Source organism: Sphaeramia orbicularis, chromosome 12, assembly GCF_902148855.1.
Source record: "Sphaeramia orbicularis chromosome 12, fSphaOr1.1, whole genome shotgun sequence".
Taxonomy (NCBI): Eukaryota; Metazoa; Chordata; class Actinopteri; order Kurtiformes; family Apogonidae; genus Sphaeramia; species Sphaeramia orbicularis.
In genome coordinates this window covers 70841875-70867260 of record NC_043968.1, presented here as the reverse complement: position 1 = coordinate 70867260, position 25386 = coordinate 70841875, and the positions used below count along the sequence as shown (strand labels likewise).

Genomic DNA, 25386 nt, shown 5'->3' with positions numbered 1-25386 from the left:
TAGGATGAATTTGTGAAATACAAAAATTACACTGACGATATTAATAATCAAGGATGTTGAATCATTTTTGGTCAATTCGATCTAAAGTGGATCAGACTAGTAACATACTACCATAATAACCTGTAAATAACGAAAACTGCAAATTTTCCTCTTTGTTTTTGTGTAAAAAAAGAAAAAAAAAAGTTACATTTAAAGACTATCCTTTTACAAAAAATATGAATAACCTGAACAAATATGAACAATCTGAAATGTCTTAAGAGAAGTATGTGGAATTTGAACAATATTCCGCCTGTTACTAAATCTTTAAGTTGTGATGCACATGTATAAATGATAAACTAAGGTGTAATATTGTTAACATGCACTTTTTTTCGTAAGAATTTTCAGGTTGTTCATATTTGTTCATGTTATGTTGAACTACAGTTTGTAGATGTAAACATTTTCATAATGGAATTTTACTTTTTTCACTCAAAAACATAGAGAAAACTTTGGAGTTGACATTATTTATAAGTTCTTATCCTATTATTTATGTTATTTTACTGGTCCAGCCTACTTTAGATCATATTAGGCTGAATGTGGACCCTGAACTGAAATGAGTTTGACACCCCTGGTCTATAAGAATAAAAGCTAAATATTCTTTGTAGACTTCATGAAAAAAAATCATGTCATATTCCTTAGTGATTGATTTATTGTACTATTTGGGATATTTATGGAGTACAACTAAATAAATTCTGCAGAGAAATTCAATAAAATAAATGGATCTGAAGAGTGACAGTTTAGAAGCAATCGAGCAAATTTTTATCGACTCAATTAATTGATAGCCGATTCATTGTTTACATCCCTAGTAGATACCAGTCATTCTAAGATAGAAAACAAACTGTATTCTTATTTTTGTATATTATACACTAATGAAAGCCCAAAGGTGATTAGTAAAACCAAATTTTACAACTATGTCCTCCTAGATGCCCTGAAACATCTCCAACATTGGACCTAAAATGTAAGTGAAAATGAAATGTAACGTGATGACTTTGTTTAACCTACAGCAAATATTTCCATTAGTTTATCATTTTCATCATTTTATCTCCAGTCACTTCAGTCAGGGTGGGTAGATGCCAATTTAGTTCCAGTATGACACATCCACCATTCATCTAAAATACAACTATGACACATTTGCAGTTTAGGTATTTTAACTGATTTCTGCTTGCTACTGTAAAGTGATATTCCACTATATTTTTAGGCGTTCTTTATACTCCACTTCATTTAATTAGAGCAATTTAATTAATTTGAAAATGATTCAACTATCAACAATCAGCTGGTAATTTATGACGGTATATTATACATTTAGTTAACTGGTAGTGTATCTATAGTTATTAAAAAGAGATCCACCATCACAGTGAAGATGGTACGATGGTTCTTTAAGATGGTAGTTTTCTTTGTTACGGTTTTGAATGTAGAAATTTGAGTAACATTTAGTTCCGTCCAGTGGTAATAATGTCGTTTGCAAACAACTAAATACCCTCCACCTGTCCTAAGGAGCATAGAACCACATTATAGCCAGTCTTTGTTTTGTCTGTTATGAGCTCTTTAGATCAGACAGTAGGAGTCAAGATGAAATAATTAATCAATTAATCAACTTGAATCGATTAAAAAAAATGTTTGATTCTAATTTTCCTGAATCAAAGCTTCATTTCCTTAATTTTGCTGTCGCTAAACATTGGTTCCACTGTTGTGTTTCCCACCGACACTTACTGCGATACACATGACGCCAGAATCAGCACAAACAACCTGTAATGTAGCTCAGAAGAGATGAGGACAAAAAGGCAGAAAATGTCTCTGTTCACTTTTCTACTTTGAAACCATGACTTACTTCTTTAAGCTTTTAATCTTTCACACAAACATAACAAATTGTTGTCTTTATGCTTTTCAGTTGGATGTTAGTTCCATCTGAAGTTGTTAGTTGGATCCAAATGTGTTGAAGACTGCAGTGCACATATTGTTTGTAGATATTATTGGACTTGTTGTTGTTTATAGCATAGATATTTTAATATTCTATACTGTTGTTGTCACTTCTGAGTAGATAATCTTTCTATATCCTTTTACTTCTATATTTTTTGTGGTTGTTTCAAGTGGTTTGGGAAAAAGGGACAACTTTTTTGTCATTTTCAGACATTTTTTCACTTATTTAAATAATCATTTGAGGTGAATCGAAGAAAATAGTTGTTGGATTAATCTATTACAAAAAATAATGGATAGCTGCAGCTCTAAATAAGAGCTCTGCCTCACAGTCAGACATAGTAAGAGATAGTAACATACGTTAAAATCAGTAAGAAAAGGAAGTTTAGAGCTAAACATGTAGTAGTAGTAGTAGTAGTAGTAGTAGTAGTAGTAGTAGTAGTAGTAGTAGTAGTAGTAGTTTATTTGGTTGTTAATTACTTTAACCCTTTCATGCATAGTGGTCACTACACTGTAAGCCCGGATAAGTAGAGTTTACTCAAAAAATTTGAGGCAAGTGATTGCACTTAAATGATTTGAGTAATGATCAACTAATCAATTGGTTTAAGGACGTGCAACTTTAATGCTAAAAGTATTGAACTTAAACTATTAAGTAGAAAATACTAAAAAACAAGTTATTTGTACTTTAAATCTGTTGTAAAATCAACCCCACTATCCAACCATTCAACTAAGCATTTTAGGTTACACTAACTTATTTTCTCAATTGCAGCCAAATTAATTCATCATAGATTAAACAACATTTTTTAAGGTAATCAAATTCAAAATCCTATTCCTGACCAAAATGGTTATGAAATTATTCGTCTTAATATATTGTAGCATAGACGGATATTAGCTCAATGTCATTTGCTAGTGAAGGAAATGCTTTTAATTTGAAAAGACATCAAGACTTCTATCGTACAGCAACAATCTTAGATGAACAGTAAAGCCATTGTTCTTCCTATGGCTCTGACTCATGGTGCAGCTCTACAAAAGTACGAAACAAACACAAAAAGGCCAATAAACACTGCCATACACACATTAAATCCAAATTAACACTAACACCACAACCCCACTGAACCCCTGCACAGAAAAATAACACATTTTCAACAACATGCCCAATACCCACAATGCAATGCGAAGATAAAAAGGTGCGGTCATGACTAAAACTTAGGGATTTAATTCCATTCAACTTAAACTTTTTCGTACTTTCAACTATGTCTACAAATTAGTAGAATATACTTAACATTTTATAGTAACATCATAAAACTTAAATCATTTAAGTGCATTGTAAGTAAAGCATTTTAGTAAATACAAATTCCGGGCTTACAGTGTACAGTAGACAGTTATTCTACAGCTGTTCTCTTGTATATTCATGGATTTTGTTATTTTAGTTTCATATCAGCCAACACAATACACAATACACTGCAACTGATAACATTACTTTAACTTGGCTGTTCTTGATAAACTAAATCTAACATGTTTGAGTGTAAATCAATACCTTGTTATCGTTATTAGACTAATTAAACAAAAGTTTGTTTGTTTGGTTTTTTTTTTGGCATATTACCTCCATGAAGTGACAAGTATTGGAGTTCACTACAAACAAAAAGTTAAGGATATTTCTTTCTTTTCTTTTCTTTTTTTTTTTTTTTTTTTTGGTCATTATTGCCATTTCTAAATAAAACTACAAAAATTTTAAATATCCATAACTTTTTGTTTGTAGTGTATGTTAAAATGTGAGAAAACATCAAATTAGCAGCATTAAATGTTTTTATTTCATAGTTTTCACACAGTACATCAGTAAATACACATTTTGTAGCTTTAAAAATTAAACACACATTTTTGCAACTCCATGAAAAATAGCTTCATGAAAAAAAAAAAAAAAAAATCTAATTGTTTTTAAATGCCTAAAGAGGAATAAAAAAAAAAATCTTGATTAATGTTCTCATAATTCACGCATGAAAGGGTTAAACAACAAATCCATTGTTCCATATACAATGCGACTGAAAGGGTTTAGGCTGAAGTAAAGACTTATTTTGCCTAACCCTGTTTACAATTAACACAATGTTTCCACAAAAAAACAAACAAACATAAAAAAAAATAATAATTCAATGTAATCATTGCTAAATATACAACAGAAGAGAATATGTATTTAATTTAGGTAAATCATGTCCTTATCTCAACTACCAGTATTGATCCTAGTCTTTTAAACAATTATTTTCTTTAGTCAATCCTGAGCTCTATATTTTTGAATAATAGTTCATTTGTACATCTTTTTAAAAGTTGTAATTGTTTTCGACTATTTTAATCGATCTTCCAGTGCCACAGGTGTCAAACATGTGGCCCGGGGGCCAAAACCGGCCCGTTAAAGGTTCCATTCCGGCCTGCGGGATGAAAGTGCAAAAATGAACCTGAACAGTCAAGGTTGTCCAAATAATTTTGGCTCAGGTTCCACATACAGACCAATGTGCTCTACAGTAAAAATACCAACACAATAATCCAGAAATAACTACAGCTACAAATTTTCTTTGTGAAAAATGATGTGGAAAAAATTTAAGTGAAAAAAATAACATTACACTGTGATAATATTTACATTTACAAAACTATTCTTTCACAACAAAATGCAAATAAATACATAAATAAAAACAAAGATGAACAACCCAAAATGTGCAATTTGAACAATATTCTGCCTGTTACTAAATGTTTTGTGCATTTATGGATCCACTGTGATCTGGAGTTGTGTTAATAATAAGAGATGGAATATTGTAGAAATTGCTCAAATTTTAGTTCCAAACCCCCAAATTTTAACAATATTCTGCCTGTTACCAAATGTTTATGTAACGCTGTGTAATGTAAATGTATAAGTAATAAATTGATGCATAATATTGTTAAAATTGCACAAATTTTTCAAATGAAATTTCTGTTTTTTCAGTTTATTCACATCTTTTTTTGTAAAATGTAAATATTTTCATAATTTAATTGAGGGGTTTTTTTGTACTAAAACAAGAAGAAAAACTTGGATTTGTCATTATTTATAGGTTATTAAGTCATTATTTTACTGGTCTGGCCCGCTTGAGATCAAATTGGGCTAAATATGGCCCCTGAAGCAAAATGAGTTTGACACCCCTGTTCCAGGCCAACATGGCAAAATATAAAGAGCTCATTGTAACGTAACATTTCCAAATACCTGGATTGAATCCACAGAGACACGGGTAGAACATGTGAACACCAACATCAGGATCAAACCCAGGACTGTTTTTTTGTCACCACTGCACCACCAAACCACCAAATAATGGAAGATTCATTCATTCTTTTACTGGTGGATAATGACAAAATAATGATCTATATTACATGTCATTTCTGTAATTATATCCTTCCATATCCACCCTAAAAGTAAAACCACTGAGTACTTACTTTCTCCAACTCTGTTTGATGCCATTTTTCCCTGAGGCAGATGGATCCTTTTATCGTTCCTTTTTTTAAAAATGCCATAGTACCACGCTGTTGCCCTTTATGACAGCATCTTGTTCTGCTTCAAATAAAGCTGAGATGTTTTGTTTCAGCATCTTTGTTTTCATGTTTTATAGCTAGATGATAGTACATTTTTTATTTGGTTTGTTTTATCATAAACGCTTGTTGTTTGTTTCTAGTGAATTTACACCGGCTGATAGTCACACAATATCACAAAGGTCAAGATGTAGTATATCAGAACAACATATCCTTTGGAACACGTTGCATTTAACAGTAGAAACTTTGATACAATATGAGAGAAGAAACAGAGGCAAACAGGAAGCCAAGTATGACAAATTCTACAAAAAAAAAGAGGGGGATATTCAAGGCTTTATTGTTTTCTAATGGCATTTATAAGGCATCCAAGAACATGCTGTCAGTGGGTGCTGCTGAGTGAGATTCCCACTCAAATAATTAGAGATTTTCTTCCAACCCAACTGTGCTCCTGTTTCCTCTGTGCTGCCACATTTCCATTTAAATGTCTGCCATGAAGACTCGAGGATTTTTAATCTGTGCTCTAACGTCAGCATCAAAAAAGTGCCTGCAGTGACACAGCGCGTGATGGTCGTTTCCTGCCTCTGTCAGAGCTTTAGGAAATATTTACTGGATATCAATACACCCCAGCTCTAATTGAAGTAGACATCACGCTGCCTGGAAAGTGTTATGACATGCCATAACCACGCTCACTAACTATTGTAGGTGCAGTGAGTTCCATTATATTTCTAACACCTTTTAACTGTCATGTAAAATAGTTAGAATTGTATAAAAACTCAAACAGAAAAATCATATACAGGGTTATTAAATGAGACTTTTCCGATAATGAAGGACATACACAAAGTACAGAATGTGTGTGGGAAATGGAATATTGGTATTGTTTGGGCATGCTACAGCTTTATAAGAATAAGGTCCACACTGAATTCATATGACCAAGTTTTATGTACCAGGTTTTTACCTTCAGGTGTTCATTAGGGATGGGAATCAAGAACCGGTTCTTTTTGAGAACCGGATCCCAGTAGCTTGATTCCTTGGAATCGTTTGCCTGCCCGCTTAACGATTCTGCTTATCGATTCCGCCTTTGTTGCGCATCCGCGATGACGTCACGTGTACGCTGCATTGTTTTGATCAGAACGTAGCCAACATGGTGCTGAGGCAGAAACGGTCTAAAAAGACAACACCAGGTCCACTGGAACACTTGCAAAGCTTCTATTTCTTCAAAAGGGTGGAATCCCTCCAATATGCTCAAACATTTGTCCACAGCATGTGATTCATTGACAGGAATGTCACGTATTAGACACGCTACTTAGTGACACTTGTGAATGTAGCGGCAAAGTGAACGCTTAACACAGTTCCTGTTCCGGTGCAGGCAACAAACATTGTACCCCTTCAAATACAAGTTTCCGAAGGTAGGGGAAAGGAAATGAGGTGCACAACAACGGGAGACGAGCCGAGTCGAGCCAAGCTGAGTCGAAGCGGTTCCACGTAGTGGGCATGCGGCAATAGATGAATCAGTAAGGCGTCTTTAGTTTCACTTTCACTGCACGCCTCGTGTCCCCCCCACGAACTGGGCCCGGTGTCATCTGTTATTATTATTTGTACATACTGTATATGTTATATTTTCTGTGCAGAGATGGAAGTATAAAGACAGTTAATGCAAACACACCCATTAATACTCTTTTATTCCCTCACCCAATGAGAATCGATAAGAGAATCGATGAGGAATTGGATCGATAAGCAAAATCAATAATGGAATTGGAATTGTTAAATTCTTATCGATTCCCATCCCTAGGTGTTCATCATTCACTCAGAAATCACATGGACTGGGCAAATGATAAGTGTTTAAAGTGTTACCATGAGATGTAAATAATGCAGGCCTCTTGTTGGCAATCTGGGGAAGATCTTCTTCCAAAGAGACAGCTTCTGAAATGAAGCACATAAAATGGAGCGTTTTCCTGCTGTAAGGTTGTTGACGCCTGCCGTGGTGGCAATCCCTGAACGCACCAGGGTGACACCAGGTGCTGTCAACGTGAAGGAGGAGTCCTGTTGAGCTGGGGTGGTTTGTGGGACTCCAGAGGCAGCTGACAGGTTCTGGCAGACACAACTATAATGTAGCTTTGGCGGTTGTGGAGGCAAAAAACTCAGGAGTGGGTGGATTTTTGGGGAGGCCCATACCCTCAAAGACAGTGTGGCAGCTGACTCAGGAGGGGAAAGCAGTGCTGGTATAGGTTCAACTCGGCTTGATTTGGCACGGCTCGGCTCGGTTTGGCCCCAAGTGCATTTCCATTGTAGGTAAATTACCAACTCACCACGGCTGGTCTTTACAGCAATGTCGTCAAAAACTATTGTGACATTGTCATCTGTGTGACTGCAGCGACGAGGTGGAGGAGGATGAAACTCAAAACTGCAAGTTAGAATTTCCAAAATAAAACATGAAAGGCTGATAAGTGTTTTTTTTTTTTTTTTTTTCAGGTGAGAATTTAGTTGTTTCCACTTCAAATTTGTGATCAATTTGTCAAGGCACTGACTTGAAAATTTGCTCAGATGTTTTTGTAAATTTCCCCCTAGTTTGGCTTTAATGTCCTACATTAAAACAGCAGAGATTATATCATTATGATATATTATTTATCTTGTTTTTTTTTTTTTGGGGGGGGGGGGGGGGGGGGGGGGGGTTAATGGGTTTGTTGTATAATTTGTTTATTTTTTGTATTGTTGTATTTTTTGTGTGTGGTTCCTTATGTCTAAGTACATGTTTGTGTAAATTTAAATATTACATATATATTTACAATAATAAAAATTAAAAAAATAAATAAAAAATAAAAAAGTGGAGATTCTGGATGGCTTCTAAGGAATGTCTTTTAAATGATGAATGTGTTTTAGGTGTGTTTTACTTATGAATGTGTTTTTATGTGTCTAGTTTTTATCCTATTTCTTATCTTTTTTCTGGAACCTGAGTACACATTTCATTCTTCATGTGCTACATTGAATGAAATGACATTAAAATAACCCTGAACCTTGGATCACCCAATCTGTGATCTGCATGATTTTACATCAGGTTTTAGCATGGCTTCAGCTTTTGCTTGGAACCTGAAGAGAGGCATTACTAGACATTTTGTCCGTCTGATAGTATCTGGTCGTCCCTGCTTTCACACCATGGAAAAGCCAAAAGACAAGTTGAGCTGATACCATCAATGGAAAAGCAAAAATAATCAGGTGTCACCAAGGTCCTGAGGTGCACCTCAGGACCTCATCATTGTAGGCTTCATGAAACTGCGATGTCTAGTTCACAGTGTGGTGGTTTACAGCGGAGTATAAAACAGCTGGACTGAGAATTGGCAACTCCAAGTCTGAGGTCTTATTTGGAAATGGTTTGGTCTCACTCATTTGTGGGAAAGGAGGGGTAACACAAAGAAACAGAGTAGAGACATAAGCTATCCAGGAGCAGCTAAAGGCAGATCAACTGCTTCTACTCAAGAGGAGCCAGTTGAGGCGGTTTATTTGCAAGGATGCTCCCCAGTAGAGGGGTTTTGGGGTCATGTCCAACTGGGAGACGACCATGAGGTAGACTCAGGACAAACTGGAGGATTATCTCTAAAGATGGTGTCAGTGGTATGATCAAGGATTTAAACAGTGGACCGTCAAAGGCGTGACAGCATGGTGTGTTTTAGAAAGAGAAGGGCAGCTGGAGAGTTTCCAGAATTTGCAAGAAAAATTTGATCTAGGGACACATGACTTTTATAAATATCTACAACTAAGAGATTATTACAGAAAGGAAATCCAGGTTGACCCCTCCAGGGAAGTGAACAGTTTGGTCCAAGTCACTATCAAAGCATATAAGGAAAGTAAATCAAGAATAATTTCAACTATCTATCGTGGGTTCAACTCACATGACAAAACCTCAACCAATTATATAAAAGAAAAATAGGACCAATGGCCCTGTAGTTTACCAGCCAAATTAAAAGCTTTGGGAAATGTATCCAGATGCCATTTATTATCACCCAGTTATGTGTATTTATTATACTGCAGAAATAGCCCATGTTTTGGTCCTATTCCAATCAGATCTGTAAAAAATTCAAATTCCAACTTGATATCATTGAAACGTACTGATTTATTGGATCAATCCACTTCCTATCTGTTATGATAGGAAAATTTTTCAAAGTTTCACCAAATCCAGAATCAGATCTGGATCGAAATAATTGTAATACCTTGTGCTGACATCAACATAAAGAAGCTGTATACCAAGTTTGAAGTCAATCAGAACTGTAGTTTAACATGTTAAATTTTCCGTAAGTTCCCAGATCCAGAAGAAGATCCTGATCAGCAAGTGGCCATTATGTTTTGGTCATCTCCCCATCAGGGCTGGACTGTAGAAATTTACACTTGATATCATTTATATTTACTGAGTTATTGCATCAATCCATTTCCTATCGCTCATAATGGGGAAATTTTTTAAAGTCGCGCCAAATCCAGAATCAGATCCGTATCCAAATAATTTCGCTAACTTTTGTTCACATCATCATAAAGAAGCTGTATACCAAGTTTGAAGTCAATCGGAATTGTAGTTTCGGAGAAGAAGACGATTGAAATTTTTGTAACGGACGACAGATGATGACAGACGATGACAGATGATGACGCCGACGGACGCCGCATGACGACAATAGCTTACAGCCTGTCGGCCAGTAAGCTAAAAATGGGAGAAGGAGCTCAATGTAGAAATTACAGATGCTGACTGGTTTAATATGTGGAAGATACACCAAACATCCACTAGTTTGCGGATCTGGAGGGAGTTTTCCTGGAAAAATCTGGTGCGTTTCTTTATGACACCTAAGAAGAAAAGTAAGCAGTTAAACAGACAGCAGAAATGTTTGAGGGAATGTGGAGAATTTGATGTAGATCACACATGTTTTTTTGGAAATGTGATAAAATAACTGTGTTTTGGGAAATGGTGTGTGGAGTACTAAAACAAATAATGGGGTATGAGATTCCAATGCGCTGTGATGTTCTGTATTTGTGTAACTTGTCTGATGGAAATATCGTAGGAAACGACATATACTCGGTTAAGATACTTTTGGTGGCTTGCAAAAAAGCTATTACAAGGAACTGGGGAAGGACAGAAGCACCAAGACAGGACCAATGGATTGAAATTATTGATGGAATATATACAATGGAAAGGGTGACTCTAGACTGCGACAACAGGAAGCACAAATAGACAAAAAGTGGAACTAGAAGCACTCGGAGAGCGCAGACCTCCGCCAAGGCTGATCAGTGGCCCCCCCTGTGGGCCCCCCCCACGCCAAGGAGGTTATGTTTTTGCCAGGGTTTGTTTGTTTGTTTGTCTGTCTGTCTGTCTGTCTGTCTGTTTGTCTGTCCGTTAGTGTGCAACATAACTCAAAAAGTTATGGACAGATTTTGATGAAATTTTCAGGGTTTGTTGGAAATGGGCCCCCCCACCCCCGATCACCACCAAAATTTAATAATTTCTTCCTTATCCCATTTCCAACAAACCCTGAAAATTTCATCAAAATCTGTCCATAACTTTTTGAGTTATGTTGCACACTAACGGACAGACAAACAAACAAACAAACAAACAAACAAACAAACCCTGGCAAAAACATAACCTCCTTGGCGGAGGTAATAAATGGACTGGGTAGAAGATTGGATAGGGCTGTGCTGAGGAATGTGTGATGCGACCAATTGGTTTGTTCTTTTTTCGTTTTTTTGTTGTTTTGTCAAAAATGTGTGATGAATTTCAATAAAAACCTAAGCGCCAAAAAAAAAAAAATGTCGTCAGTGGTACACAGAGCTCATATTTCAAAAGCAAAACTGTCTTCCATATACCCTGATACAGGGTGACACAAAAAAACGGGAACTTTTTAACAATCCAATAAAACCAAGAGTGATGGGAAAAAAAATATTTTACTCATAGTAATTGAAACCTTAAAACATGCCATTTAAGAAACAATGACGGAATTTTCATTTTTTAAAAATTACTTCCTGTAGATGGCGTCCTCCTGTACGAATGCATTCTTGAAATCTACTGTTGAGATTCCTCATTGACCGCTGCAACATCTCAGCTGGGATACTGTGAATTTCATCCTGAATTCTCCGTTTTAACTCATCCAGAGTTCTTGGTCGAGTCATGTCTCCTTCGGAACGTCGGAACTCCCTCTGCGCAGCTGTCAAACTATCACCGTTTTTATGAAACATTTTTATGGCTAACGCACGCTGTTGCCTGTTCCACTGATCCATGGTTACTAAAATGGGGGTGTGTTTACTTGCTCAAGGTCACTGTCTCGCAGTGCTACCACTTGCTCATGTCTGCCAATACGCACTTCAAAAATTCCCGTTTTTTTTGGGTCACCCTGTATTAGTCCATACTGTGTCAAATGCCAGCATGAGGAAGCTTCTCTCATCCACATGTACTGGTCCTGTTCAAGCCTTAACAAATATTGGACTGAAATCTTTCATACATTTTCTCAGCTGTTAAATATCAAGTTAGAACCAAACCCCTTGACTGCTCTATTTGGTGTCATGGATGGTGATGCTAAGCTACCTACAGAAAAACAATGCACTTTATCCTTTGCTGCCCTTCTGGCTTGACGAGTAATCCTGTTTAGGTGGAGGGATGCTTTCCCTCCCACTCATGCAGAGTGGTTAGAAGACATTATGTCCTGCTTAAGACTGGAGAAAATTAGATACTCACTTCAGCAATCAAATGGGAAATTCCAGAAAGTGTGGGGTCCCTTCCTAAAAACATTCAAGTCCCTGTAAATCAGTGTTTTTCAACCTTGGGGTCACGTGGGGTCGCTTGGAATTCAAATGGGGTCACCTGAAATTTAGAGTAATTGATAAAAGTAAAAATAAAAACTTACTAATAAAAAATATACGGTGAGTTGACAGAGACAATCCCAATCCATAAAAGACACGACAAACTGTGAGTCTGAAACTGAAGCACTGTGGTACTGCTTATTTTTCAAATGTTCATGGTGGTCGGTTTCAGATGCTGCAGCTCTTTCATAATTCATAGTTTGAGTTCTTGTTTGTTCAGTATTAATTGTCAGCCTTGTAAATCACAGCTGGACTGACTGTACATATCCTGACCAAGGAAAATAAAATTCTCTCTTTGTGCAGTAATCTACACCTGGCTTTTCTGCCTCCGTCCACAATAATATACAATATATAGACTAAATCTCCTCTAAAATTAACATTTATTTGCAACATAGTATAGCAAACTATTACATGATCAAAAACAAATTAATTTTAGCAAAAAAAAAATAAAAGGTCTCCGTTTGGAATGTCTGGGGTCGCCAGAAATTTATGATGTTAAAATGGGGTCACGAGCCAAAAAAGGTTGGGAACCACTGCTGTAAATGTTAGACTTTCAGGTGCAGTTTAACAGTGCTGCTTACTCCTGCTATGGAAAAAATAATACTCTACTAATTCGTCCTTAATAAAGAAGAGACAGTTCAAGTGTTCAGTGTTTTCAAGATATAAGGTTTATTGGAGCTGCAAAAATTCCCTCCAAGTGTCAAACTGGCCTTCGACTTAAAACACAACAGATAAGAAAGGTCAGAAAAGGTTAAGAATTTACAGGTGCCATAAACTACAACCAAAGTCATCCAGTCTTATGTGATCTGTGCAAAAACACAGGGAATAGATGTAAAAGCTTATGTGACAAATGGAATGCATGCAAAGATATATAGAATACATGTAACTTTCCTCTACACTCCGTACTTACTCCTAGCGCAGGTTTTTGTCATGATATTGATCCTTTTTTATGTCTAGTGCACTGGCAATGACTGAGGAGGGATTATTTTATGTACAGTTTGTTGTTGGCTCTGTTTTGCTTTTTTTTTTTTTCTCTATGGTGCTAGCTGCATTTAATTTACACCCATACTTACTTAAGATTTCTTTAATGACTATTCAGCACTGCACTTGTATTATATTGAGAAAACTTCAAAAAAAGATCTTGATTAAAAAAAAAAAAAAAAAAAAAAAAAAAAAAAAAAAGATGGCGTCAGGGTGCCTTGGTGTCCCAGGAGGTGGAACAGGTGACTGGGGAGAGCGAGGTCTTGCAGATTATGACAGAGGATATATGAAGATATAGTCCAAGGCACTGTATGTGTTTTAATTCCTACGACTTCTAGTGATTTATACTGAAGATACAATGAATTGTTTCTCTTTTCTACTATATTTAATACCTCCAAGTGTCCAACAGCAGCAGTTGGCTAAAAGTAATTCCAAATATTAAATCTTTAAAGCTGACTGTAAGGAACTTATTGGAAGCCGTTCTATTTGAGGTAGCATGGGGCTATGGATAGCGGTAGCATTAAAACCAGAGTTTAAAGTCTGTAGTCTGCCTTGACTCAAAAAAAAAAAAAAAAAGGAATGGCGTGAGGAAAAAAATCCAAGATGTCTTTAATTTATTATGACTTCTAAATATGTCAATATCAAAGCTGAAGCTTGCTATAGCTTAGCAGATCACACTGAAGGCCCAAATACAAGTCAATACAACATTTCTGCTTTTGGTTTCATAATAAAGGAGTTATCCACCATTTTATTACTGGAAGAGTGTTTGTGATTGTGTGGGAGTAGATAGTTTTCAGAGTGACTGAGACTTGATAGACGATGTAGGATTTAAATATTATACCCATAGATTTCAATGTAATCCTGCAGCAGATTGAGTCTAGAAAAGCAACTCAGCATACCATTAAAAACAGACATATTTATGTGAGAAGTGTTGCAATGCCATGAAATTTAAAGCTTTTTTATGTGACCTCATCTCCTTGTAAACATGACCAACATTTTCAAATATAAAACATCTTGAATAATTTGAGAGTTAATTATTTGATTCGAAGTATTCATTATGTTTATTTCTCATAGCAGACTGAGGAAGCAAGATTGGCATAATTAACAGTTAATGCACTGATGTGATGAATTAATTGTTACACTCCCCCTTGTAAACATCAGTTAATCCACTAATAAAACCAGGACACTGGCAGAAATGTGTTCATCACTTGTCTTAAATTTTTAATTTGTTTTCATTCTTCCAGCTCGCTTATCTGTGGCATTTAGTATCCAGTGGTTCCTCAAAAGATGAGTGTCAAATATGTCCATGTTTTTTCTGCCGGCGTACACTACTCAGTCAGAGGGCACTGTGCACACTTCACATCTGCATTAGAAACTAGAAATCTAGGCTAAACCTAAGCTCCATGTATTGCTCAGGTGTCAGAGACTTGCCTTTGAGTCTGTTTTCTGTTGATGCATTCATGTTGCTGATACATCTGTACATTTAATATTTATCTAAGCCAGTGAGTGAATGAGATATAGAATTTCATTATGGTCGCTTTGCTGCAGACATTGCTTTTCTTCAGCCTTATTTCTCATTATCATCTAAAATAAAAGCAGACACAGTGGAGCCATCAGAACATTCGTTAGATCAAATGATCTCCAGTGAAAAACATTTTCATTCGGCTGCACAGTATGTCAGATGAAGGAGATGGGTGTTGGCTATTTGATTACAATAATATCTTTCAGCAGCGTCTGTGGTTATTTGTATGAGCTGCTCTGAAACAAAAAGCACTGCTTTCATAATCAACGGAAATCTTGTTGTTTATTAGAATGCACAGATGTCTGTCAAGGTCTAGAATGACATTTGCAAAGAAAAAATGTCAAGATGTCAGCGCCATTTCAATATTTAAAACGTATGAATTATTTGTTTACAGCTTTCTACAGCTTTATTAAGTATCTTCCATTTTCTGTAGGTCAAAGACAAGTTGCACAGAGGCAAATATAATGCACCTATCCTCCCACACAAGTTACTTGGACACCATAAAGCAATAATCACCTATGTTCCCATTTCCCTGCTATGCAGCAGCAATGCCATTTATCTCCTCTTAACTTCCTCTGATAGGTCATTAAACTGGTCTTGGAGCTGTGAAGTAAAGCACTGAATCATGTTGCAGGTTCCATCTGCTGGCATCCTTAATCTGGGGCAGAAGGGCCCAAGTACATATGGCTTCCATATAAAGTTTTATATAATAATTGGCAGTGACAGAGCCATGAAGAGGTTTCAGTAAAATTAAACTGATATCAAAGTGAGCGAGAGAGAGGTGTAAAGTGAGAAAGAGTTGGACAGAGTGCAAAGAGGGGGAAAAACTTTGGTACATCCTGTGCAAATTTGATGGTACTTCTTTTCCGCTTAAATGTTTGCTCCAGGTTTCCGAAATAACAGCAAAATGTAGCTGGAGCTGAATCAGCATGTGCTTGTGTTTTATGAGTGCTGAGGCCTGTCCTGCCAGATGAGCACTTGTGTCTTTCCAACGCTGAGGAATTGCACTTCTCAGTTCTGCAGAGTTCTCAAAAGAAAGACTTCTGCAGATTCGCCGCAAGACATTTAATGAATATCTGACTGGAACACCCGCGTAACCACAGGTGCACCCTGGATGTGCTTGTGCCATCTAAATCTAAAGGCCTTTACACATTGGGAACATGACGAATAAAACACAGAAAAGTGCAAAATACTCGGCAAAGAATGTTTTGCAGCAAAACTATTCATACCGACAATGTGAATTTGTGAAAGTTGTGACACTTGTTCTACAAAAGGTCTGAATATATTCACACTGGCATCCTGTTCAGCAGGTAGAGAAATGCATTCATCCTCCCAGGCTGATAGTGTAGTTGTTTAACTTTCCACTAAAGTTTCATGGTATTGTCTGCATGATAACTGTTCATCACACATCACAGAATGTGCCAGGCCTTGATTTGAAGAAGGATTGTATTAAAGAAAGGCATTTATTTAAATTTTTATCTGTTAATAAGTTAAAAGGTCAAACTTGGAGAAAAACGTTGTTTTGATGGACTCATATTTGCAGTGTTTAAATACATTCCCCCCACCTCCCAAAGACCTGTACTTGATAGGGCCATTGGTTAACCCAAATGGGCCGTAGGTGTGGATTTGATCATGAATGGTTGTTCGTCTTTTTAGGTCAGAACTTTGATGAACTAGTGACATATCCAGGGTGAACACCGCCTTTGTGATCCACTCGAGGAATAAATGTTTTGGAAAAAGAATGAATAAAACTCAATTACAGCATTGTGCTTTTAATAACATTTCTTTAACCCTTTCCTTAACCTCTAGTATTTGAGTAGATAGACAACTTTTTAAACAGGGTTTTTATTACCTCCGCCAAGGAGGTTATGTTTTTGTTGGCATTGGTTTGTCTGTCTGTCTGTCTGTCTGTCTGTCTGCCTGTCTGTGTGCTAGATAACTCAAAAAGTTATGGATGGATTTGGATGAAAATTTCAGGAAATGTTGATACTGGCACAAGGAACAAATGGTTAAATTTTGGTGGTGATCGGGGTGGGGGGCCACTGATCTGCCTTGGGGGAGGTCTGTGCTGTACGAGTCCTTTTTTAGAAAAGAGAGCGCAGACCTCCGCCAAGGTAGATCTGCTCCCCCCCCCCGATCACCACCAAAATTTAATCATTTGTTCCTTGTGCCAGTATCAACATTTCCTAAAAATTTCATGAAAATCCGTCCATAACTTTTTGAGTTCTCTTGCTGACAAACAAACAAACAAACACACATACAAAGTGATCACAATACCTCCTGGCGGTGGTAAAAAAACAGTTTGAAAAAACACAATGATGTCCAAATTAAATGTCCAGAAAAAACAACTTCACAGCTGGAATACTCAGCATGAATAGAAAAATTGTATATTACTTCTTATGTAGCACATTTTTTACACCCTAAGTTGAGCACTCATGCAGTTCCTTCTCAGTCACAATGCACAGAAGAACAGGAACCTACTTTTGCTACTTTTGCCACTTAACATCTTTAAAGATAAAATAATGCCAAAACAAAGCTGTTTGCTCAAGTTTTCTGCAAAAAAAAAAAAAAATGCTGTGAGGTGCAGGAGGAAGAGAACTTAACCGACAGGGTCTTCCCATCACTTGCTGAAGTGCTTGACACACTCCAGTGACATTTCCAAAAAAGAATGTCACACTAACATAACCTGCCACAATGTTGAAAGAGCCTTTTTCAACAGCAGGTTGGAGAAAATTTGATAGTAAAAAATTCAGGGCATCACTGATGTAAACTGAACCTTTGGCTCTGCTTGGAAAGAGAACTGACTGAACTATTGAGTTGCATTATAATGAAATAATTACTCACCTCCAGCCCTGTGGTCTACTGCTCTAATCATCATCATCGTCATCCTCCTCCTCATCATCATCATCATCATCACCACAATGGAGCTAATTACAATTTGGGAGTGTAGAAGCATATTGTCTATTTTAATATAATTGGTTATTGTATGGTTTATGTAGGGTTTGCTTGCTTACAGTTAGATTTAGAAGTGATTGCAGCTGCCACCCACACTCACCCATATGTTACTGAGAGACATTTTAATACAAAACACTGCTGAGATTGTCCTTTCAACCAGTGAAAATGAATGTAGTCATTATATTGTTGGTGTCACTGATGTCTTTTATATGTTCACCTTCTGCTGCTTTTGAAATACACAGGCTTGTATAGAATTACCTGCTCTTTGAATTGTACCAGGCCTACATTAAAAAGTCGTGCCATTATGCAACAGTCTGCCTGGCAGAAAGGAATGAAACTTTAAATGCTAATATAGAGTGCTGAATGGAGCATTAAAAAGTGCTGTCGTCAAGCTGGGCTCAGGCCGACTGACACATCGCTGACTGTGTGTCACAGAATTCAGACTAAGTAACCAATCAATTTGAGGGGACCCACCTATTCATGGCTAAATCGTTTTGTGAATCCTTTGAGGGCTGAAAGGGAAAGGGAAGGATTTCAAAGGTAGCTGTTAAAGAGAAATGTCCTCAATGTACCTTCTATGCAGCGCTTGCCAGTTTTTAAAATACAATACTTTTTTGGGGGGTGAAATGATATGGAGTTCTCGGTAAACAGTGTAGTCTGTAAACTGAATAAACCTGGAACCGACGACATACGCAGGGAGACTATTTGTGTGCAGTATATCAAACAGAAAGCTTTATCCGTGCATTTATTGTTTCCCCACTATGTCTATTACTTTTTGTTTTGATTATAATCAAGACACTGTGCCAGAGATTCCTGCTGATGCTTGTCGGCAATATAAAGATAAAGGTCATTTGAAATGGGCAATTAAAAGCCATAAACTTAACTACTGCTGAGTTCTGCAACAGTGTCAACCGCTGTTTGTGAAGGAGTAAAGGTCTAGAAAGATGGACTTTTTTAAAATGTGATGATGCTCATATTTGTGTAAACACATTTTAACTCGTTGCACCTACTGATACTTAGCATCAGCCAATCGAAGTTAGGTTGCTATGACAACGGGGTGAAGGGTCATCAGAGGATTGCAAGTGGGTTGCAAATGTTTAGCTAACGTGTCTATCAAGATGTACAAATTTGGCATGATGAAAAAAGAAACACAAAGAAAGACTGGGAACCAGGTGGAACAGCATGGTGGAAGGAGGTTCCAGGTGTGAATCCCAGTCGGTTTCTGTGTTGGGTTCCCAAGCTCATACAGGTATAAGTAGTTTACCAAGGTATCAATGAAGATCTGGTGTCGGTCTCAGAGCACCTTCAACGACAACTAATCGCTGCTGCTAATGCTAGGCTCTATTTAAATGGAACAGGATTAGGAACGTAAGGGGATTAGGTGGGTTCTCTCCGGGTACACTGGTTTCTTCTCACTGTCCAAAGACATGCACTAATAGGTTAATAGGTTTGTCTAAATTGCCCGTAGGTGTGAATGTGAAAGTGATTGGTTGGCTACGTTCAGACTAAAGGCAAATGTGGCCCAAATTCGATTTTTTTGCCCATATGTGACCTGTATCCGATCTGTTAAAGACTGTTTGAACAGTACAAAATCCAACCCAGGCCACTTTCATATGTGGTCCTAAATCTGATATGTAACTGATATTGACTTCGGTCTGAATTGCCAGGTCACAATGATCCAACCTTACGTCACTGAAATGCGATAAACGTCACAATTCTGCGTCCTTCCATATTTACTTCCGTTAACACAGTGCGTGCCTGCGTCAGGACCTCTTTTGCACTTGTGGGTCACTTTAGGGTCACATTCAGTTCATACTCAAACGTGATACAAGTTGCATTTAATGTGTAATATGAACGAGCACACAAAAAAATCGTCTTTCACCAAAAATCCGATTTGTGCATTAATAACGTTAAAATGACTGATAACATAATAACGGCTGATAACGTAATAAATTTGCCATTTTTAAATGTAATAGGCCAATAATGTATTAACTGGCCAGTAACCTAATAAATGTCCTGAACCGATAACGTAATAACTTTTGACCAATAACGTAATAACTTATTATGTTATTGGCCGGTTTTTAGCAATAGTTATACCATTGTTTATGTTTGCAAACGTGTGCTTCCACTTCGTTCCGAAATAGCTTGAAAGGCTAAAGAACAGCAGACAGGACTGGAGATTCTTGTAACCATCAAGCTAAATAGACAAATATATGGAGAGAGAGAGAAAGAGAGAGAGGGGGAGATTTTATCACAGTTCTATCTAATAAATTAAACTTAAATACAGTTATATTAATATATTATTACGTTATTGGCTCAGTTATTACATTTGCAAAGATTTTTTTTTTTTTTTAATCAGGCTAATAACATAATAAGTTATTACAGTATTAGTTCAGGACTTTTATTATGTTACTGGCCAGTTATTACGTTATTAGCCTATTACATTTCAAAAAATGGCAAAATTATTCTGTTATCAGCCGTTATTACGTTATTAGTTGTTATTACGTTATTAGCTTCTACAGACCTGCTATTTGTACGTAGCCTATGCCAGCTTTGCGATGAACTGGTGCCACGTCCAGGGTGTCCAGAAACATAGCTGGGATAGGCTCTAGCGATCCTCTCCAGTGGTAAGTAGTAAATCTAAATTGTTTAGGGATGTAACGATATGAAAATTTCATATCACGGTTATCATTATTATTATCATGGTATTGTTGAAATTCTGCTCAAAATGTTCAAAAAGTACTGATACATACACTGAAATAATTTAACCAAGTTATATTTTGAAAAAAAAAACAACAACAACAACAAAAAACACAAATAAAATAACTGGCACAATATACTTTCTCTCAGCAGAAACATTCAAATATTATAATATATAATATCCTTAGGGGTCTGAGCCTATTTTGTTCATTTTCCAGTACTTTTGATTTTGCGTTTATGTACTATATAAACAAATGTTTCCTATACCCATGTTTGGTATCTTTTTTTTCAGCACAACTTCATCTATCTTATCTGCTTATTATTTTTTCACTTTAACCTACTATATCAACATAAAAGGCCAAAAAACACAAAAAAAAAAAAATATATAAAATTTAAAAAATGTATATAATGTATTGCATAAATAACACAAAGATGCTTAACAATCCTTTTCAAAGACTTTAAAAGTGAATATTGGTTCCAAATATTAGGTATAGAAAATTAAAATTGTAAAAAATTAAAACTATACTCAAATATTTGACATAAAAACATATCTTTACACAGGCGTTCTGTCCGGAAAAGTGTGGCAATCAAACACGGTTATCATGATAATTAGAATTTAAACCGTAATACTAATCGTTGGCAATTTTACCACGGTTTATCATTATACCGGTAATCATTACATCCCTAATTGTGTTTCATCCCATAAGTAAGGAAAACGTTTGTCTTGGGCTGGTTATGGTGGATTATTGCGTCTATACATTGATAAAAGAAATCCCCTAGTATGAGGCCCCATAATAAATGCATATCTCTGTAGCACATGCAAAGTCACACCTTTGAGGTAAAAGTGTCACCATAGGTATCAGACACATTCGGCGTGAACAGTATGTACATGTGCCTGATGTTAGGGGTTTTGAATATTTGCAGAGTCCACCTGGAAGTAGACTGATCTCTATATGTGGCAGAAAAGCACATTACGATGGAAATCACAGCTTCCAGTTAAATAAGCAGTAAAATATATTCCCTACAGAAACCAGCTCAGAACGTCTCCTTCTGTGGATTTTCAAGAAGGAACAAAAGTGCTGAACATGTACATGTATATGTGAACCTCTTGTATAATGATTGCAAAAGTTATAACTCAGAGACACCTCCATACATACGAGGATATTCATCAACTTTCAGTTTGTTGATAATGAAGGCATGAACCACTGACTTCATTAAAGATTGTCTTTTTCTGCATCAACATCAGACAGTTGAAGAAAAGCCTCATCCTTCATCCTCAAGGCAGGGATATTTGGATTTTCAGTAAACTTAAGAGTAACATATACTGTATGTCTGTAATGTTTCTGTGTGAAGTGTGTTTTATTCCTGTGCATCTCAATGGATAAAGAAGCAAAGATCACAAACATCCATGCAAACATTTGGCAGGATCTGTTTAGTGTTGACTCTGCTAAGCGTGCCTTCCATTGAAATTGAAACAGTGCATTTTAACAAGCTGTGCTATCGGCTAATGTGATTTATCGCTGGGTTTTATTTGCTTTCCTTCTGTCTTTGAGGTTCACGTCCGGGCTTAATACAGAAAAAAAGAAGTAAAACACAATGTACTGATTGCGGATGAAGGTTGCAGAAATCCCTTAAAAGTAAAACACACAAAGCACAAATTGTGTTCATGAGTAGACTCATCAAAGAACAGTACTACTGTGCTTCTTTAATCGTTAAACTTTAATGTGAATCGTTTGGTCTCAGAGCATCTTTGAATACTGTGCAGAACCAAATATGCTGTACATTAAGGAGGAGTTTTTCTCATACTGTAATAAACGTTTTAAAAGCACTTTTCAAACGTATGGTCTGGTCACTGTACAGGGAGGGCGGGGCTTACTGTTAATTGCTGGGCCATTCCATGCTTGGCTCTGTCTTACCTTTGTTGGTATGTGCTTGTCATTGTTTACCATGTTGGTGTGTGATTAGTGTTGAATACTGTATACTGTATTATAAGTTATGCAGACTATCATTTAGATCAGTGGCGGCTGCTCGACTTTCAGAGAGGGGAAGCTCATTATCGGCTTACATAAAAAAAAAAAAAAAATTAAAAAAAAGTCAAGTTATTTAAACATAAATTTGGCCCTCTGTTCCTTTTTAAGAAAATGGTCAGTGACTTTATTGTACCAACTAAACAAGAAAACGTTGAAATTATGTTAAATTGAAACAAGAAGTACAATGAGTGTGTTTTATTTACAGTGCAAGAAATGAACGAGTAATTTCGTAGTGGTTTCTCTCTCGATCTCACAAGCAGAATGTGCAACGGTATTAAACTGAACTCTGTCAAGTGAAGGAGTAGATCTGAAAACAGCTGTCAATCAAACAGGATTCAGCCTTTCGACTGATCCTCCAATCAGCACGTGGAAGCCCAGCGTCCAAGCCCAGCTGAGCTCCGCCCACAGCTCCATTCACCCCCAGAGCCGCCGAGCGTCCGGGGGCGGGACAACATGGTGGCATTTATCCAATTACTGTCCAGTTTTGAGGCAATGAAAAAAACTGTTCCACTCAGTCCCATTGAAGTGCATGGACGCTGAGCGTCTACGGACAAATGCACTGAGCAGAGATCGTATGAGAAAACAGCGCAACGGGAATGTATGAGAAGTGAACAACATCGAGTCCACTGATTTGTGATAAAGCTGATTCTGAACGAACTCGTCTGTGAGATGAACGTGTTCTAACACATTTGTAGACAATGAAATGTCAACACAACCGTACATATTTGACCATTTAATTTTCATAAATTTAGGGGAAGCCGAGCTTCCCTTGCAGTCTTTGAGAAATCGCCTCTGATTTAGATAGTTACTAAGTGTAATATACATCAGTTTTCCTAATCTGTTTTCTGTTATTTACATTATTAGGACTCTAAACAGATGTTACTACATCATTAAGGAAACAAAAGTATGTACTATGTTGTATAAATGTGAGATGGGGGTGGGATTTAATAAGTTTTCTTCTTCCCACTTCTTTTTGAGCAATACATATTGAATTTATTTTATTACTAGCGTAGATGGCAATTACGATGTTGTCTTGATCATCTTTATTAATGTATTTGCTCAAATATTACTTCCTTATACACAAAAAAATGTAATTTTTTTTCTTCTGCTCAAAACAAATAAATGAATGAACGAATTTATTTATTTTTATTTTATTAATTTTTTTTATTTTGAACATGCAAAGAAAAGAAACAAAACAAAATGAAGCAGATTAAGACAAAAACAAAATGACAATTAAATGAACAGAATCTATTTTCAAGTAGGTGCAAATCTGAATTTTGCAGGTCGAAAAGGAGTAGGAAGGAGTATATGAATGAATGAATGAATGAATGAATGAACACTGGAGTGTTTATTGGCTGTGGAGTTTCCTCATTGATTGAATATATTTTCCTGTCATTTTCAGGGAATTTGCACGTTGGAAGGTGAGGAACACAGCGATTGAGAGAAGGGATCTGATCCGGAACCCCGTGCCGCTCATGCCTGAGTTCCAGCGCAGCGTCCGCCTGCTGGGCCGCCGACCCACCACTCAGCAGTTCATCGACACGATCATTAAAAAGTATGGAACCCACATCCTCATCTCAGCCACCCTGGGAGGTAAGACGGCTGCACTGCTTCCATTTCCTCACATTGATGATTGATTACCATTTTTACACGGTCTTTAAAATGCATTTTACTTATGGTGTATGGTCGGTTCACATGTGTCATGTGATGGAAATATTTTAGTCAAATATGGACAGACTCCTTTCAGAAACATTACATCATAGGGAGCTGTAAAAACCATTTGGATTCAGATTTTTAGTTTTAATCCTACAGCAGTTCCTTTAGGACCTTTTAGGCTGCCAAATGTACAAGATTGTAACAACATCTCAGACTTGTTCTTCTGGAAATACTGTCTAAAAGTGCAGATAAAATATTTCTATTATACATGCAGTAGACTACAACAGCACTGTATCAAAAGCATATATTTCACTCAAACTAATACATTTAATATGATGTATTTTATGTCAGTAAATAAAACAAAAATGAGTTCAAATAAATTCAGTGTGTTTTAAGTACATTACACACAAAAGTAAATATATGTCGTTTTAAGTAAAGACACATATAAATATATATATAATGTATTTTTTTCTGGTTCCTGTTGAGAATACCATATACTAAACCATAACTGATCCAGAGTATTACAGCTCAGTGTCCATTATGGCCTGTATCCACAGGGGGCAGTTATTGTTGCCATGGTTACAAAAATGACCTCCACATCATTTCCTTAGTCATTATAGGCGACTTACAAAAAGACGACTCTAGAAAAGTTGTTTTAACATTTTTGTCGAGCATGAAGGTAGTCGCTTAAACTTCAAGTCTGTGGTCAATTATTTTAGACGATATTTGTAAATTTGTTCCAATGATGGGATGTTCTGTCAGTCACTACAGGCGATTTCACATCAGACCGTTATGGGGACTTTCTAATAGGATCCATCTGATGGGGATCTGCCCTGAGAGCTACTGGCCTCTTCAGAGATTACATCCACACCACCTGTAGTTCCAATGATGTGATGTATCGTGGCTTATAGTTGGCATAGCAACACCTCACACACACTGAATATGATGCTTTGCTGTAGATTAAATCAATAACAGTGTATAAAGTCAATCAAATAAGATCAATCTCAATGAACATTGCAATAAAATGAATAAAAATAACCACTGCACAGTGACAAGGTTTAGTCAAATTTTACCAACAAGCTACATTTGTCTTAATAAACTTAATGTGATGTGATGTAGGGATGTAACAATATGAAAATTTTATATCACGGTTATTGTGACCAAAATTATCACGGTTATCATTATTATCACGGTATTATTGAAATTGTGCTCAAAATGTTCAAA

General features: G+C 36.5%; 1 protein-coding gene across 1 annotated transcript in view; it reads left to right on the top strand.

Moving 5' to 3' along the window:
- The window catches only part of brinp1 (bone morphogenetic protein/retinoic acid inducible neural-specific 1), a 312756-nt gene that overhangs the window by 121819 nt on the left and 165551 nt on the right, over nucleotides 1-25386 (top strand). The window contains exon 3 of the mRNA XM_030150062.1: nucleotides 23909-24099. Coding sequence (XP_030005922.1) covers nucleotides 23909-24099 — 191 coding nt within the window. The remainder of the gene's footprint in view (nucleotides 1-23908; nucleotides 24100-25386) is intronic.